We start from the raw sequence: 19,760 nt of genomic DNA, 5'->3' as shown, positions 1-19,760 counted from the left end.
AATAATGATAAATTAACTTCTTTTCCTATCCATATTCCTTTTCTTTGTCTTGTCTAATTGCTCTCGCTAATGTTTCTGGAACTGTATTGAACAGGTGTGGTGATAGTGGACATTCTTGTCTTGTTCCTGATTTTAAAGGGAAAACTTTCCATTATTGACCATTTAGTATGTCATAGATGGCTTTTATCTGATTGAAATAAAGACCATGTATTCCAGTTTTCTGTAGGGTTTTTATCATGAGCGGGTGTTGGACTTTGTCAAATGTTTTTAATCCATCTGTTGAGATGATTGTGTGTTTTTTGTCCTTGGTCCTGTTAATGTGGTGTAGTATATTTATGGATTTGCATATGCTAAACCATCCCAGTATCCCTGGGATGAATCCTGCTTGGTCATGTGGTATAATCATCTTGATGATTTGCTGCATTCTGTTTGCCAGTTTCTTATTTAGGATTTTTGTATCTATGTTCATTAGGGAGATTGGGCTGTAGTTCTCTTTCTTGGTTGGATTCTTCTCTGGTTTTGTTATCAGGGTAATGCTTGCTTCCAGGAATGAGTTTGGGAATATTGCTTCCCTTTCAATTCCATTAAACAATTTGAGAAGTAGTGGCATTCATTCTCTAAATTTCTTGTAGAATTTCTAAATGAATCCTTAGGACCTAGGGTTTTCTTTGTTGGTAGTTTTTAAGAAATTACTTCTTCAACTTCATTTACTGATATTGTTGCCTCTTCCTCTTGGATTATTCCTTTATCAAGTATGTAGTGACCTTCTTTGTCTCTTCTGATCAATCTTGGAGTGAAATCCACTTTGTCTGCAATAGAATAGCTACCCCTGCTTTTTTTCTGGGTCTCTCTCACAAGGAGTATTGTTTTCCATCCTTTGCCTTTCAGATTGTGACTTTCTCTTTGAGTTAAATGTGTTTCTCATATGCAGCATATTGTTGGATCTTGTTTCTTGATCCATTCTGCCAATCTGTTTCTTTTGATTGGTGATTTGAGACCTTTCACATTGATGGTTATAACTGATGTATTGACTTATCCTTGTCATATTGTTTTCCATTTGTTGATTCCCTTTCTTTCCCTTCTGTTTAATTGTGTGCCTTGCCTGGTGGATTCATTCTATTGGTATTCTTGGAATTGTTGACTTTTTCTAGAATATACTTCAGAACTTTTTGGAGTGCTGGTTTTGTGGTCATGAATTTCTTCAGGTGTTCTTTATCATGGATGTATCTTATTTTTCCATGCCTTTTGAAAGATATTTTTGTAGGGTACATCAATCTGAGTTGGAGGTTGTTTTCTTTTATAGTTTGAAATACTACACTGCAAGCTCTTCTTGACTTAAGGGTTTGAGTTGAGAAGTGTGCTGTGATTCTGATGGGTTTTTCTTTATAGATGATTTGTTTCTTTATCTAACAGCTTTTAATATTCTGGTCTTTTGTTGAATTTCTAGAATCTTGATTATTATATGCATTGATGTAGGTTTTTTTCCTGATCAGGATCATTTGGAGTTCTGCATGCCCCAGTTCTCTGTATCTCAAGTTCTTTTTTCATGTTTGGAAAAGTTTTCTGCTATTACTTCTGTGAATAGGTTTTTTATGCCCTTGTGTTATTTTCTGATTCTTCATTGATTCCTATTAATCTTATTTCCAATTAGTCTTGTTTGCATTATCTAGCAGCTGTTGGATTGATTTTTCATGTTCCCTTTCTGTTTTTAAGTGGTCTTTTATTTGATGATCACCAACCACAAGCCTGTCTTCTAGATCTGATATGCTGTCTTCACATTGGTTGACTGCTGCATATACTTTCAGTAGAATTTTTAATGTCCTGTATTTCTATTTGAGCCTGTCATACAGAATCCAGTTCTTTTCTATGTTGAACATTTATGGTTTCCATGTCGAACATTTATGGTTTCCATGTCTTTCCTAAGCTCCTCTATTTTTAAAAAATTTATTTATTCTAGATTCACTGATAATTTCCTTTATTATGGTCATCATCTCTTTAATTATCTCTGTTTTGTTTTTGTCAAGAACCTTATTGATCTGTTTTGTTACTTCTGCTGCCATCATTTCATAAGATTCAGCTGGCAGGTATTTTCTTTCTTCCACCTCAATGCCCCCTTGATTTGCCTTGGGCAAATTAAGAGTTACAGGTTACATCTTGTTTCCACGTTTTCCCATTTTCTATTTTTTTGTGAATTTGTTTTTTGCATTGAGGCTTGTAAATTGCTTATACAGTGGACCCTTGACTTAAAAATTCAGTCAGTTCCCGAGGGCTCATCATAACTCAAGTTGATTGTAAGTCAGCACACTTGAGATCTGAATGTTTGTCTGGGAACACACTGTAGATAACAAGAGGCAGATGAATCTTCCATTAACCTGATTAACCCAAGTTGTTCATATGCCATGCTGGTCATAAGTTGAGGGTCCACTGTAGTAGATAGCTTTATTACTAGTATCAAGACCTTTTTAGGAATTGACAACTTTTCAGAGATGTCTTGTAAGTGTTGTTCTAGGAGTTTTATAGTTTTGCATTTTATGTTGAGATCTGTGATCTATTTTGAGTTGTGTATATGTGTGTGTGTGTTTTTGTGTGTGAAAAGTGTAAGATCTGTGTATAGATTCTTTTTTTTTTTTTTTTTTGCATGTGTCTCTCCACCACAATTTGTTGAAGATGCATCTTTGCTTTTCTGTCAAGGATCAGTTGGTTCTATTTATGTAGCCTGTTTCTGGATTGTCTGTCATTGGCCCATTATCTCCTCTTTTCCGACACCAGACTGTCTTGACAACTATCCCTTTATGATGAATCACAGTCCCTATTATTCTGAGTCTAATTGATACTGTCTCTCAATCTTTTGTTTTGTTTTGCCTTTAGTACATCTTGTAATTTTTTTGTTGAAATCCCAGCATGATGTCCAGGTCACAGGTGCTGGTGTGGAGGCCTCCTTGTCAGGTTGTGAGTGTTCACATCCCATGAACTGGGCTCTGTCTCTGAGTGAGCCTTGGTTCTGGACTGTGAATTCCACATGTGCCTCTTAGTCCCTGCTCACAGGAGGGACAGGATGGACACCTAGGCTGTCATTAGGTGTTTCTCTTCCCAGTCAGTCAGACTGTGAAATCCAGCAGGTTAGGCCCTGCTGAAGTAGTTCCTCCTGAGCATATCCTTGTCAAGGAGAACGGAAACTCTCTAGAATTTTGTCATGTCTCATTTCCCCTCCTCTATCCAGAAAAGTCAGGGGATTTTTCTCCAGAATTTATTTTGTATTTATTTTTGACTTTTATTAGTATATGTTTGGAGTACATAATGATTCACTGTAGGGGATTGGTACATGTGCATAACACATTTAAATTCTTCTCTTTTTACCCCCTCCATCCACCACCTTCTATTTTTCCAGCATCAGATGCATTTATTTACCTTATAAAGTTAACTGTCATATATATGGATTGAAAAAACCAGTCTAATAGGTCAAAGAACATATAAAACATGTAAAACAGTTGTCGTAAGGCAATGTACAATTTTAGATACGTTGTCTGCTTTGGATTATGATACCTTTTCTTTTCTTTCAATTTTTTCCTATTAGCTGTCTTTTATTTCATAATATATATAATATATATATATTATATATTTAGTTTTTCATATAAGAGAAAACATGCAATATTTAAGCTTGTATGTTTGAGTTACTTCACTTAACATTAGGTCTTAAGGTGCATCCATTTTCCTATAAATGACTCAAGTTTATCTTTATTGCAGAGTAGCACTCCATTGTGTATAAATACCACATTTTATTTATCCTTTCATAGGTACTTAGGCTGTTTCCAAGATTTAGCTATTAAGAACTGGATTTCTATAAACATGGGTATGCATATATCACTGTCCTATGATGTTGATTATTTTGGGAAGCTGCCTAGAAGAGGAATATCTGGGTAAAATGGAATTTCTACTTTTAATTTTTTGAGGAATCTCACTACTGATTTCCATACTGGTTTTATCATTTTATAGTCCCAGCAACAATGCAGAGGTGTTCTTTTATTCCTACAGCCTCAGCAGTGTGTTATTGATTCCTTGATGATAGCCATTCTTTCTTGAGATGGAATCTCAGCATTGTTTTAATTTGCATCTCTTGAATAGTCCATGATATTGAACATTTTTAATATGTATTTATTGGCCATTTGTATTTCTTCATCTGAGAAATGTCTGTTCATTTCAGATGCTCATTTTCAAACTGGGTCCTTAAATTTGGGGGTTCTGATATTTTTGAGTACTTTATATATTCTAGATATTAGTCCTTTGTCTGAGGAGTAGCTAGTAAAAAAATTTTCCCATTCTGTAGGTTGTCTCTTCACTCTGTTAGTGGTTTTTGTTTTTGCTTTGCTGTGCAGAAGCTTTTTAATTTGATGTGATCCCAGTTGTTGATTCTTTGTAATATATCCTGTGCAATTGGGGTTTTGTTCATAAAAATTTTTGCCTACACCTATATCTTCAAGATGTTTACATGTTTTGTCTTCCAGCAGATTGTTTCTGTTCTAATGTTTAGATCTTTAATCCATTTTGATTTTATTTCAGTTCATGGTAAGAGATATGGGTCTAAATTCAACCTTTGGCATGTGGGTAGCCAGTTTTCCCAGCACCATGTGTTAGATAGCTTTCGTCAGATTGAGATGGTTTTTAAGGTTTGTGTAGAGAAGTCTGCTGTGATTATAATGGGTTTATCTTTGTGTGTGATTTGTTCATTTTCTCTAATAGCTTTTAAGAGTTTGTACCTGTGTTGAACTTCTGAAATTCTGCATATAGTATGGCATGAAGAAGGTCTCTTTTGGTCATGGCTATTTTGTGTTCTATATGCCTCTGTTATTTATTTGTTGACCACAGGTAACTGAAATCATGAAAGTGAATCTCTAGATAAGGGTAGATGCTGAATCCACTTTGTAGGAATTAATTTAGTCAGAAATAGGTAATGTCTAAAGCCGTTTAGCAGGGAATATGTGTGAATCATATTACATGGCAATATTCACACATGATCAACTATGGCCTGAAAATATTCGACAAAAAATTTCAGAAATAAACAATTTATAAGCTTTGAATTGCATGCCATTCTAAGTGGTGTGATGGTGCCTTGTATGTCTGCTTTGTCTCACCAGGACATGCGCCCTGCCCTGCCAGTGTGTCCATGCTGTGGGTGCTGCCCACCCATTAGGCAGTTTGCGGCCAACTGGCTATCAGATGGACTATCAAGGTACCACAGGGCTTTTATCCCACATACTCTTTCTTTTGGTTAATAGTGGCCACATAGTGCAAGAAGAGTGACACAGGCAATTCACATGTGCCAAAGAGAAGTGGTGAAGTCCTCCCTTTCAGGTGATAGTTCTCAATTCAAGGAATAAAAATAAAACAAACTTATGTGAACATTGCTAAGATCTATGGTGAGGGTAAATTTTCTATCCATGAAATTGTGAAGAAGGAAAAACAAACTTGTGCTAGTTTTCCTGTCATATCTCAAACTACAAATATAGCCAAGTGCTTCATTAAGATGGAAGAGACATTAAATTATAGGTTTCGGCTCCATGTGGTTTCAGGCTTGCACTGGAGGTCTTGGAATGTCAGCCTGTGGGGCAGAGAGACTAGTAAGTGGGTGACAGGGATTCCTGGCAAGGCCAACTCTGCACAGATGGTCATTAGTGAGAAAAGCACAAGTGGGACCCAGGCCATGTGCAACCTTCTTCTTTCTGGTATTTATAGCCACACTGGGAAATTACACATTGAGTTAATTTCTTTATGCAATATTATCCCCAGAAAATACCATGTAGGCAGTTTTGTTGGCATATAGTGTGAACAGAAGCATTTTAAAACTTTAGAGTTTTATGTGTTCACTTTTTTGGTAGTTTAACTTTTATTTCCTCACCCAAACTTAACTCCATGGCTTGGAGTAGGATTGTGGAAATATGCAGTGGGCTGCTCCTGTCCTTGAGTCAGGGCTGCTCTCCCTTTCCTCTGCATTACTGCATCCTCTGCTCAGGGATTCACAGTGCTCTGCAGGGTGTCACTGTTCCGATGGCCTTCGCAGGGTGAGGGGGCTCTGAGCTTCCATCCTGCCATTCCCTAGGCACTGCATGAGCTCTGGAAGCCCCATATGTGAGCCTCAGAGCCTCAGGAAAACCGCATCAGCAGGTCCCCTTGACAAGATATCCAAGGCCTGCCAAGTCTCCCTGGAACAGTTCTGCAGAAGTGGCCACTTCCACCCAAACCTTTTCCCAAAGGCCAAGGGTAGGGTCACTTGTGTGGTTATTGGGCTCCCTGTCAGTGCAGACTTGAAACACAAAATGGGCCACAGCTGGGAGGGACACTATGGGACAAGAGCTCAGGGCAGGGCATGGTGTCCCTGGAGGCTTTTTGTTTTAGCCAGGAAAATTATATAGGTTGGAAACGAGTTCTTCACTGTCAAAGACATCTGTATGTTAAATACTGACTGTTCCTTGTAGGAACACCACAGAGTCCCCACTTTTCAAAAAGGCCTGAAATCATGAGTCTGCCATTACAAAGTCTGTCATTTATAGTCTGTCACCTTGAACTGCTAGAAATGTGTTTCCAGCCCCACTTAGTTGTGACCTGGTGATGATGACTGCAAGGATGACTGCAAAATAACTGGGCCAAGAGATCAGAGAGGAAAAAGAGCAGAGGTTTGGGAGACACCAGACCAAGGCAGGAAGCTCACAGAACATCAAACCAAGGAGTGAAGGTGCCCTCACACAGATTACTTGGGCACGAAGCAGTGCTCGGTAAATGAGGACTTGATGCCTTCAGGGGAAACAGTATTGATTTCATTCATGTTGGTTGCTAGAGATTTGCCTCTCAGGTCAGTTAAGCAGCCTCAGCAGTGGCTCAGCAAACCCAGCATGGTCATCAGTGTGGTCCCTGTGCACAGTCACCCTTAATCACACCTAAGATATGCAGCGTGCATCTGACCAGCCAGGGAAGAGTGTGGCTGTGCAGTCATCGAGTGGCTCACACCTGCTGCCTGCTGCTGGGTGGTCCCCAGGCAGTGATTTCCAAAGACTTGGTCAAGATAGACACAAGGGATTGCTGTCTAGACTCATAAATGGGAGCGTTTCCTTGAAATGTGCAGGAAGACACACAAGCTGGTGACTGCCGTGATGTGCTGCTTGGCTGGCATGTGGGCAGTTCACTGCCAGTGGGCACCTGCATAAAGGAACTGACAAAACCCTGCTGCCACCACTTAATCTGTGGTGAAGGCCCAAGGGAAACAGTTCATTGGAGTTGATCATCACATGCAGAAAACAAAAACACAGTAGAATGAACTGTGCAAAACTAAAGTAGTTACAACAAAATTGTATTAAGACAGCAGAATTAGAGATGTCTGAATGAGCTGTACAGAATGGTCCCAGCTTCCTCTCCACCCTGTGTTTGATTGCAGAGTCACAGTATCATCAGCAAGGGATTCAACCCTCAGCATTCAGTCAGACAGACCAAAACTGTGAAGTTTTGGCTGGAGAGAACATTTTAGGAACTAGTTAACTGCTGCTAACAACACTTCAACATCGCTATTAAAGAGGAAAGAAATCAGAAAATGAAATAAAGTTAATCTTTCCCACAGAAAGGAGGATCAATGGAGAGAAGGAGAAAAGGGAAAGGATAGAGGGAAGGAAGGATGGATGAAATGAATGAGAAAGGGGCAATGAAAGAGAAAAAAATCCAGCCTGTTAGTTTACCTTGACCTTATACATGGACAGAGGGGCATTGTGAGTGCTTATGTGAGCTGCTGCCTCTGAATGCCAGGTTAGCCCAGGGGAGCTCCTAGGCTGTGCCCATTCACTTCAAAGGTGACTCATGTAAAGATTTCCAACAGGCACTTTAAAGTGTTAAGCATTGCCCTGTCATCTGTAGAGCATCGGTGACTTTTCTAGGTTGAGCACTCACACTTGAGCCGTGTGCATTCAATTGTTGTGTGCTGTGCTGTGCACTCTGCTGCACTGCTCCTGGGGTGAGTCAGTGGGATAGAGAGTCACTGCTGACCAACCAGTCCTGTTCCGTCCACTGCCTTCCTAAAGTTAAAACATCCTATCTGTAGAAGACACTGACAACATACTTTCAAGAGACAGTTTTACCCTCATACTCTCATTTCATCTATTACTTTGGAGGCAAAAACAATGCACATATGTTAATTCCAGGTATGGAATTGGTTTCAGAAGGTAAATGACTCAGTGCCAGACTCTGTTTTAGAGCTGAATGTACACAGTGGGACAGAAATTCTTTTGTTCAAAGTGTACCTGTCTACCTACTCTGACTCAGAAGAATGCACAGGAGCCAGGTCTGTATGCAAATAACCACTGCACAAACTTGATAGATGTGTGATGTCCTTTGTGCTTTGCTTAAGAGCACCAGAGCACAGTTGTTGTTGGTCAGTCATGAGAGTTGGAGATTTTAGGTAAAAGTTTCTTTCCTAAGACTATTCTTGCTAGATGGAGGCTCCCACACAGTGAATCACATAACAAGCTTTGGCTGTGGGATGGAGCTTTGTGCAAGGGCCTTGAAGATCTGTGGGCTGGATGTCTCTGTATGTGCTTCCTGCCCCTGAAGAACCTGCCTGATGAACTGGCTGCTCATCTCTTACCTTTCCCTGACTGTGGTATTGGTTATTTCACCGGTGAGTTTTGAGTGGTGTTTTATATCTATATTCCAGTTGGTACTGCTCAGTCAGGAGTTTGAATTCTCAATGTTTTCTCTTGTTTATAGCCCGGCTTTTCTTCCTTTGTTAACAGAGTCTCTATGAGAGTTTCTGATCTAGATAAAATTCAATTTATTAATTTTTATTTTTATGCATTTTTCTTTGATGTGAAAATGGAGATCTCTTTGACTAGCCCTAGTCACCTATGTTTTTTCTGAAAGTCTCATATTTTATATTTACATTCATCTCTGTATCACATTCTGAGGTAATTTCTGTATAAAGCGTGAGGTTTAGGGTCATTTTCTGTCTGTAATGTCTGAGTGCTGTGGCACTGTTTCCTGAAGATGCTAGTTTTCTGCTTGTATTTCTCTTGTGGCTTTGTCAAGTGCCACCTGCTGTGTTTGTGTGGCCTATTTCTCTGTCCTCTCTCTCCTCTGCCAATCCCCATCTGTCCTGCCCCAGCACTGCACTGGCTCTTCCCTGTGGGCCTATACTGAGCTCTATGGCGAGGTGCAGGGCTCTCTCCCATCTACTTTTAAGTTTGTATACATTGATTTGGTCATTCTAGGGCACATTCCAGTTCATATAAACATTAGAATAAGCTTATCTGTGTTTACAAAGATCCTTGTGTGATCCTATTCTGATAAGAATTTCATGAGTCCTATAGATAAATTTGGGAAAACTGACATTTTTACTATGTTGAATTTTCCAACACATGTAGCATGGTTTGTATTTAACATATATTTTGATATTTGTTTTCTTTTATTGCATGTCCTAATTTTTAGCATGCACATGTTGTATATGTTTTTAAAAATATTCTTTAAAGTGTTTACAAGTAATATTGTACTTTCAAAGTCACTTTCCAGGTAGTCATTGTTTGTGTCAGGTTAGGGACAAGTGGGTCTTATACCCTTGCTAGGAAGAGACCCTTGCTACAGGACTGAGTATAACAAGGGTGAGGGGCTGGCATGTGAAGGTCTCTGAGCCTCTGGGAAGGTAAGCAGGTCCAAACTCTCTGCCTCTGTCCTCAGAGGAGGGGTAAGGGTGGCCTGTGTGGTGGCCCCAGGATTCCATTCAGGGAGCATGGGTTTCACTTTGTAAGAAGGTTACTTTCAGGCAGGGTGGTTTCTGCATGATCTCAGGAAGGGTCCCAGTCCACACAGAGCAGGGCCTCCGGTGTGAAAGCATCACAATTGCCCTTCCCAACTAGGATATGCTAGGTGGAGGTGCTTCTAAAGGGAAAAATAGAGGGAAAAGGAAAGTAGGGAAAGGAGTGCAGAGTGAGAGGGGTCTGGAGAAGTTGACAGAGAAGCTGGTGCTGGGCCAATTACACTGTACCCTCCCTCCTTAACTTTACTGAGGTGGTTGGATGTTGGGACAAAGACAAAGGCCTAATAGCCACCCAGAACACTGCTTGAAGCTGGAAGGTAGGCCCAGAAAGTAGTCTGAATCCACAGATCTCCTTGCTCACAGGCAGACAATTAAGTAAACCACTGGGGTGGGAGGGCAGCTTGGAGACCTGCAATTGGACTCAGACTGCCATATGAATTGGATTGTAAGGATGCTTTGATTTCGTGCTTTTGCAGCTGTATAAAGATTTCTTTTTGGTTGTCTTTTTTTTTTTCTGACTTTTTGTCATTTTCTCTTTGTTTTCCTTTTTCTTTTCTCTTCCTCTCTTTCTTTTCTCCTTGTCTTCCATCCCTCCCTTTCCTCTTTTAATCTGGCATATGTATTGGGAGTATCTGTATATGTGCAAAGGAGAATAAGAATTAACCAGAACTTTAATTTAAATAGTACCTGTTATGAGCGTGTCAGGGTAACCCTCAACAAAATTATGCATAGAGGATCCAGACATAAACTACCAACAAATGAACAGGTTTCAACAATATTGCACCTTCGCTCAATCTCTAATTTACACACCCTTCCTTGTCAGTCCTCTTTACTCTCTCAAACATCCTTAACAGTAGCTCTTTATTTAAGCCATCAAAATTCCAATAGAGTCTGATGTTCTGTCTGATTTTAACTTACTAATATTTCTCTTCTAACCCTCTCTTCTTACTGATGTACCAATTTCCCTTTCCGCTACAATTTTCCTTCTCCTTTCCCTCCACATCCCAGTCAGTAATGGCAGTATAGTACTGTCTGAAACAGTCATTGATAAAAGCAGTGAAATTGTTAAAAACAAGTGTTAATGCCTATGGTAAATATATGGCTGAACTTGCTGACACTGTTATAACTGGTAAGGACTCTCTTCTGGCAAAACAGTGACCAGGTCTGATCCTATTAAGCGGAGCAAGTCAAAGAGATAAATAAATGCTAAAATAAAAATAGAGCCAAGATCACATCACTGGAAAGCAGATCTTAGCTAAAGATATCACCATACTAATAACAAAATCATTCTACTGTAATTGAACTACAACCTTTAGTACACACACACACACACACACACACACACTCACACTTGAGAAAACAGGTAACAGAATGTCTCTAAAAACTTCCAACTCCTCAAAAGCAGAACGGAGGCACATGAACAGGGAGGAAATATAAAACTAAATAGCTGAACTAAATGAAATGATTAAAGGAGAATCCAAGAAACTTGGTGAGCTTGAGGATGATATAACCAAACAGATAATGGACTTAAAATGAGACTAAAGAAGACACAAAGAAACCAGTAAAATGAACCACAAATGATTGAAAAAATGAACATGAATTTAGCAAAGAATTAGAACCAATGAAAAGGAACCAAACATAAATCCAGGTCATAAAAAAATTCTGTTGAAAGTTTGGGCAGTAGAAACAAAAAACGTGGCTGCCATTCCATACTCCTAGGGCAGAGAAGGTGAACCAGTCCCAGCACCTGGAAGGAGGCTCCCTCACTGCCATTTCATGCTTCTAGGGCAGAGAAGGTGAGCCAGTCCCAGCGCCCAGAAGGAGGTTCCCCTGCTGCCATTCCAGACTCCTAGGGCAGAGAAGGTGAGCCCCACAGGCGCAAGAAGCACCCCTCCCCCCTAGGAAATGAGAAGACATGTAAACAAGCCTCAAAAACAGACTTCCAGATCATCTACAGCAACCCCAAAGGGAAATGAGATGGGACACTCTGATATTAAAACACCTGGACCCCCTAAACTGGCAATAAAAGAGGATCTGGAAAAAATGAAATCAGAAATAATTTCTCATATAACAGCAGAGATTGTGCTCATAGTGCAAGACATGATTAATAAATCTAGAGAGGAGCTGAGGAACATGATGGAATACCAACATAGGAAACAAATGGAATCCATAAAACAGATGCAAACAGATTTTGAGGAGATTAAAAACTCCATTGAAATTTTGCGCAGCAGAATGAACCAATGTGAGGATAGAATTTCAGACATAGAAGATAAGATTGCAATTAATGACCACAAAAAGAAAAATTACTTCAAAATTATAAGGGACCATGAGAAATCAATCCAGCAGCTGCTAGATGATGCAAAGAAGAATAACATAAGACTGATTGGAGTCAAAGAAGAAACAGGAGAGAGTGCAGATGACATAAAAAAACTGTTCACAGAAGTGGTGCCAGAAAACTTCCCAAGCAGGGGAAAAGAACTTGACATATAGATAAGTGAGGCATATAGGAGTCCAGCTAGCCTTGATCAAAAAAAATCTACACATAGGCATATAATAGTTAGGATTCCAGAAACCCAACAGATAAACAAAATTCTATAAGCAGTGAGAGAAAAGAAACAAATAACATACAAAGGAAAGCCCATCAGAATCACAGCAGACTTCTCAGTGCAAACCCTCAAGGCAAGAAGAGCTTGGAGTGATGTATTTCAAGCCCTAAAGGAAAAGAGCCTCCAACCCAGATTGATGTACCCTGCAAAACTATCTTTCAAAATGGATGGAGAAATAAGATACTTTCATGATAAAGAGCACCTCAGGAACTTCATGAATACCAAACCAGCATTCCAAAAAATTTTAGACAATGCTCTAGGAAAAGACAATGAGGATCACAACTCCAGGAAGCCCAGCAGAATAAATCAATTGGGCGTAACATATTAAAGGCAAAGGAGGAGAATCCAATAAAAAGAAAAAGTCATGACAAGGCTTTTAAAACTTTTAACTTCATCTCCCTAAGGAGTGTATAATTCAATCTTGTTATTATACTGATAAGTATTTTCCTGATTCTAGAGTTGCACACCTTTCCTGGTGCTGTACTGGCTATTTATCATCTTATGTCTATTTTTTAATTGGGTTGTCTATTAATGAGCTGTAAGAGTTCTTGAAACATTTTGGTCATAGGTTATATGCATTGTAAATGTGGTCTGTTTAAGGACTACTTTTCATGATAATGATGTCATTTAAAGTTCTAAATTTTGATGGAATCTCATTTAACATTTTTTTTCTTTATTACATCATGTTTTTTTGTATCCTAGGTAGTTCTTGCCTACCCTAAATTCATAAACATTTTCCCTTATAATTTCTCCTTAAAGTTTTATGCTTTTAGGCATTCATATTTAGGTTCATAGATCCCTTCAAGTTATTTTTATGTATGGAAATAAAGGGTTGAGGTTAATTTGTTATATACAGATACCAGGTGTTCTAGTGCCATTTGCTGAAAACACTATCTTTTCTTCAGCTCTTGAATTGAGTTTATATTGTATAAAATGCTAATGGTAATAATCTTTCAAAACTCAGTGGAACATATATGTGTGGTTCTATTTCTAGATTCTCTGTTTTATTCAAATGATCTATATGTCTTTCCTTACACCAACACTGCCTTGATTACTGTAGCTTTAGAACAAGTCTTAAAATTAGGCACTAAACATCTTCCAACACTGTTTTTTTTTAAACTTTTCTAGGTCCTTTGTACTCCTACATAACTTTTAAATTTCAATATCCAATTCTTCATTTATAGCAAGTATACATAGACCTGAAGTTTTATATATACCTTGTGCTTTCTAACCCTGCTAAATTCAAATACAAGTTCTAGGGGCTCCTAGAGATTTCTTAGTATTTTCTCTGTAGAAGATCATTTCATCTACATATAAAGATTGTGCTTCTACCTTGCCAATCCTATCCTAATTGTGTCATTTTATTCCCAGACTATTTTGATTTGGGCCTAGGTTTCAAAGTTTAATGGACAGATGAAGAGTAAGTATATCTGTCCTTGTTCCCCACCTTAAGGAGAAAGCATTGTATCCTCTCCATTCATATAAGGCGTTCTTGCTGGAAGTATGGAGTACATGTCTTTAATCTGTTGAGAAAGTTCTGTTCTACTTCTAGTCTCCTGACAGCTTTTACCATAAAGAGCTGTGGAATTTAGTCCAATAATTTTTCTCCAACTAGTGACAGGATCATATGGCTTTTTTCTTTCCTCTGTTAAAATGATGACTTTTGGGGGTGGATCTTCCATGCTGAACCAACACTGCCATCCCTATAATAAAACCACTTTCTACATACTGCCAGATCTGACTTCTAATAGTTTGTTTTGTTAAACAAATTTCTATCTAAGTTCATACTTTTTTCTTCTATTATCTTTATCCAGCTTTAGTATTAGCACAATGTTGAGTTCTTAAAATGAGGGGAGAAGTGTTATAATTTATCAGTTAAAATGCGAACGAGCCTGTTGTTGTCATATAGGTAGGTTTACAAGCTAGAAATATACTTTCTTTTATAGGTGCTATTCAAATTTTATATTTCCTCCAGAGTTGGTTTCATTAATTGTTCTTCCAAGGTACTTCTTAGAAGTTGTCAAATTTATTTTGAAACAGATTTTTGCAATATGCTTTCTATATCTTTTTAAATTCTGAAAAATCTGTGGTAATGTCTCCTAGGTCTTGATATTTTAATTTTAAAAATGCATAATTGATATTGTGTAATAGGAAGTAAAGGTCTAAAGGAGCAGGAGGAGTGGGAGGGGTAGGGGAAAAGAAAGAAGGGAAAAGAAAAAATATGAGAAAAGGAAAGAAATGGAAACAAAATCTTTGCAAATAGGGAAGGGTGGAGGGTGTGAAGGAAGGGCAGAGGAAGGTGAAAAACAAATAAGAACCAAGATACTCATGTAATGGTATAAGATCCTAATGATGTATGTAAATGTATTTTATACCTAAAATGTACCAATAAAACTTAATGGGGGGAAAGAAAAGAAACAACAAATGTGAGGACAGAGTGTCAGAACTGGATAATAGGGTTGATGCAGGTGATCATATACTCAGAGATACCTTAAAAACAACAAGAGATCATGGAAAAATGGATCCAACAGCTGCAAGATGCCACAAAGAAGACTAATCTAAGATCAACTGGAATCAGAGAAAAGTTTGAAGACACCACAAATGGCATTAAAAAAAATCTGTTTCCCCCCCACAAATCATATCAAAAAACTTTGCTAGTGTGAGAAAAGAATTGAGCATACAAGAAAATTCATCATACAGAAGCTTAAATAGCCATGACCAGAAAAAGAACTTCTCCACAACATATGACAGTCAAAATCCTAGAATTTCAGCAGGAGTAGAATCTTAAAAGGTGTTAGATAAAACAAATCATTTATAATGGTAAACCCATTAGAATTACTACAATAAAAACATTAAATGTGAGGGGAGCTTGAAGTATTCTGAGACCCCCCCACACCAAAAAAAAACAAAAACAAACCTTCCAACCAAGACTAATACATGCTGCAAAACGATCTTTTAAAATCGATGGAGAAATAAGAACTTTCCAGGACAAATGACACCTAAAAATTTCATGACCACCAAACCAGTTTTCCAGAAAATTCTCATGGATATCCTAGACAGAGATAATGAAGCCAACAAGGTCAAAAGTGTTTGATATAATTAGTACATAAGCAGAGTGAGCAGTTAAGCAAAAGAAAAAAATAGAGGAATAAGCAACAAGGAAAAAACCCCCAGAATGACAAGAATAACTTAATACTTTCCAGTAATAACTCTCAATTGAAATGATCTCAACTGGTTAATCAAAGTATACAGATTGGCAGACTGGATCAGGAAAGAAAACCCAATGGAATACTGAGCACAAGATACTCATTAATCCCAAAAGAAATCCATAGATTCTGTCTCACCACTCCTGGCCTAGAGGAAGAGGCCTCTGGCCCTCCCTCCTTCACACTGCTCCTGTCTCAGAGGAGGTGAGCAGCACAAGTGCCAACAGCACCCCCACCCTAGCCCATGTCAAAATTAGACGAGACATAAACAAGTCTCAAAAACAGACTTCCAGATCACCTACAGCAACCCCAAAGGAAAATGAGATGGAGCACTCTGATACTCAACCACCTGAATTCCCTGAACTGGCAACAAAAAAGGATCTGGAAAAAATGAAATCAGAAATAATTTTTCAGATAACAGGAGAGATTGTGCTCATAGTGCAAGACATGATTAATAAATCTAGAGAGGAGCTGAGGAACATGATGGAATCCCAACATAGGAAACAAATGGAATCCATAAAACAGATGCAAACAGATTTCCAGGAGATCAAAAACTGCATTTAAAGTCTGCACAGCAGAATGAGCCAATGTGAGGACAGAATTTCAGATATAGAAGATAAGATTGCAATTAGTGACCAGGGAAAGAAAAATTGCTTAAAAATTATAAGGGACCATGAGAAATCAATCCAGCAGCTGCTAGACGATGCAAGGAAGAATAACATAAGACTGATAGGAGTCAAAGAAGAAACAGGAGAGAGTGCAGATAACATAAAAAACTGTTCACAGAAGTGATACCAGAAAACTTTCCAAGCAGGGGAAAAGAACTTGACATACAGATAAGTGAGTCATATAGGACTCCAAATAGCCTTGTTCAAAAAATATCTACACATAGGCATATAATTGTTAAGATTCCAGAAACTCAACAGAAGAACAAAGTTCTACAAGCAGTTAGAGAAAAGAAACAAATCACATACAAAGGAAAGCCCATCAGAATCACAGCAGACTTCTCAACACAAGCCATGAAGGCAAGAAGAGCTTGGAGTGACATATTCCAAGCCCTAAAAGAAAACAGCCTCCAACCCAGATTGATGTACCCTGCAAAACTATCTTTCAAAATGGATGGAGAAATAAGATACTTTCATGACAGAGAGCACCTTAGGAACTTCATGAATACAAAACCGGCACTCCAAAAAATTTTACACAATATCCTAGGAAAAGACAATGAGGATCACAACCCCAGGAAGCACAGCAGAATGAACATATTGGGTGTGACAAGAAATTAAATGTAAAGGAGGAGAATCCAACAAAAAGAAAAAGTCATGACAATGATAAGTCAATACATATCAGTATAACCAACAATGTTAATGGTCTCAATTCACCAGTCAAAACAAATAGACTGGCACAATGGGTCAAGAAGCAAAATCTAACAATATGTTGCATAAAAGAAACATACTTAATTCAAAATGAAACTCATAGACTGAAATTTAAAGGGTGGGAAACAATATTCCATGTGACGGGAAACCAAAAAAAAGGCAGGAGTAGCTATCCTCTTGGCAGATCAAGTAGATTTCAAACCAACACTGATTAAGAGAGACAAAGAAGGACACTACATCCTTGTAAAGGGAACAATCCAACAGGAAGAGATTACAATCATAAATATCTATGCACCAAACACTGGTGCACGCAGCTATATAAAACAAATGCTAATGGACATGAAAAGTCATATATGCACTAATACAATTGTAGTTGGGGACCTCAATACCCCACTGTCACATATAGATACATCAACTAGACAAACAATAAGTAATGAAATACTAGAACTCAATTGAACTCTTGAACAAATGAACTTAACAGATGTTTACAGAGTGTTCCATCCCACAAAAGCAGAATACACATTCTTCTCAGCTGCACACAGGATGTTCCCCAAAATAGACAACATACTCGCTCATGGAACATGTTCAAGGAAGTGCAAAGGAATTGAAGTTATTCCCTGTGTATTATCAGACCATAGTGTGATAAAATTGGAGATCCATAGCAAAAGAAACCACAAAAACTTCATAAACACATGGAAATTGAACAGCACACTTCTGAATAACCAATGGGTCACAGAGGAAATTAAAGAAGAAATCATACAGTTCCTTCAATTAAATGACAATGACAATACAATATATAGGAATCCATGGGACACAATGAAAGCAGTCTTACAAAGGAAATTCATAGCAGTGAATATGCATATTAGGAAAACAGAACGAGCCCAATTAACCTGATGCTGAACCTCAAGCTTCTAGAAAGAGAAGAGCAGAACAACCCCAAAGTTCATACAAGGGAGAAAATTATAAAGATCAGAGCAGAAATCAATTCAATGGAGACTAAGAGAACGATATAAAAAATCAATGAAGCCAAGAGTTGGTTCTTCGAAAGACTAAACAAAACTTATCAGAAAAAGGAAAGAAAAGGCCCAAATCCATGCAATTAGGAATGAAAAGGGTGAAATTACAATGGACCCAGCAGAAATCCAGAAGATCATCAAAACCTGCTTTGAGAACCTATACACCCTTAAGATGGAAAACATGGAAGAAATGGACAGATTCCTAGATATGTATGAATTACAAAGTTGAAGAAAGAAAATCTAAAAATTCCAAACAACCCAATATCAACCAATGAAATTGAAAACAATTAAAAACTTACCAACTAAGAAAAGCCCAGGTCTTGATGGCTTCACTGCTGAATTCTACAAGACATTTAGAGAAGAACTGCTGCCACTACTGTTTAAACTCTGAAATGAAATTGAAAGGGAAGCAATACTCCCAAATTCATTCCTGGAAGCAAGCATCACCTTGATCCCCAATGCAGAGAAAGAGCCAACCAAAAAAGAGAACTATAGGCCAATCTCACTAATGAACTTAGAAGCAAAAATCCTTACCAAGATACTGGCAAATAGAATGCAGAAGATCATCAAGAAGATCATACACCCTGACCAAGTGGGATTCTTCCCAGGGATGCAGGGATGGTTCAACATACACAAATCAATGAATGTAATACCTTATATCAATAGAGCCAAGGACAAAAACCATATGATTATCTCCATAGATGCAAAAAAAGCATTTGACAAAATCCAACATGAAATTTTTGGTAAAAACCCTCCAAAAATTGGAATAGATGGTCTCTACCCCAATCTGATAAAACCCATCTATGAAAAACCAACAGCCAATATCATACTAAATGGTCAAAAACTGAAATCCTTCACACTAAAATCAGAAACAGGACAAGGATGTCCACTATCACCAATCTTGTTTAATATAGTTTTGGAAATATTAGCCATGGAAATTAGACAAGAGAAAGAAATAAAAGGAATAAAGGTAGGAAATGAAGAAGTCAAATTGTCATTATTTGCAGATGTCATGATACTCTATATAGAAAACCCGAAGAACGCCATCAAATGTCTTCTAGACTTAATAACCTAATTCAGTAGAGTAGCTGTATTCAAGGTCAACACACAAAAATCAATAGCTTTTCTCTACACGACCAACAGACTCACTGAGAGAGAAATAGGGCAAGCAATTCCTTTCACGATAGCATCCAAGAAACTGAAATACCTAGGAATCAACATAACAAAAGAAATCAAAGACCTCTTCTCTGAAAACTGTAGCACTCTGAAAAGAGATTGAAGAGGATATCAGAAAGTGGAAAGACATCCCTTGCTCCTGGGTAGGAAGGATCAACATAGTGAAAATGGCCATACTTCCAAAACTGCTATATAGAGTCAATGCAATCCCAATGTAAATCCCAGCAGCATACTTCACAGACCTTGGGGAAACAATCCAAAAAGTCATTTGGAACAAGAAGAGACCTAGAATAGCAAAAGCAATTCTAAGTAACAGAGACATGGCAGTGGGTATCACAACCCCCAAGTTGAAACCATACTAAAATGTTACTGTGATTAAAAACAGCATGGTACTGGCAAAGAAACAGACCTGAGGACCAGTGGAACAGATTAGAGGATGCAGAAACAACTCCAGACACACTCAGCCATCTCATCTTCGATAAAGGAGCCAAACACCCTCACTGGAAGAAAGTGGCTTCTTTAATAGATGGTCCTGGAAAATTTGGGTTTCAACTTGTCAAAGATTAAAACTAGACCTATATCTTTCATCAGGCACTAAA

At 38.2% G+C, this 19,760-nt stretch overlaps 1 protein-coding gene across 1 annotated transcript in view; it reads left to right on the top strand.

The window, feature by feature from the left end:
* Positions 1–19,760, top strand: part of Wdr27 (WD repeat domain 27) — a 187,757-nt gene that overhangs the window by 106,566 nt on the left and 61,431 nt on the right. Inside the window, 1 exon segment of the mRNA XM_087196013.1 lies at positions 5,133–5,227. Coding sequence (XP_087052139.1) covers positions 5,133–5,227 — 95 coding nt within the window.

Source organism: Heterocephalus glaber, unplaced genomic scaffold, assembly GCF_053883595.1.
Source record: "Heterocephalus glaber isolate CG9 unplaced genomic scaffold, H.glaber_assembly_v1.0 deba00001610, whole genome shotgun sequence".
In the NCBI taxonomy this organism is placed as follows: Eukaryota; Metazoa; Chordata; class Mammalia; order Rodentia; family Bathyergidae; genus Heterocephalus; species Heterocephalus glaber.
Note: the sequence above shows the minus strand (reverse complement) of the source record. Positions and strands in the feature narration are given on the sequence as shown.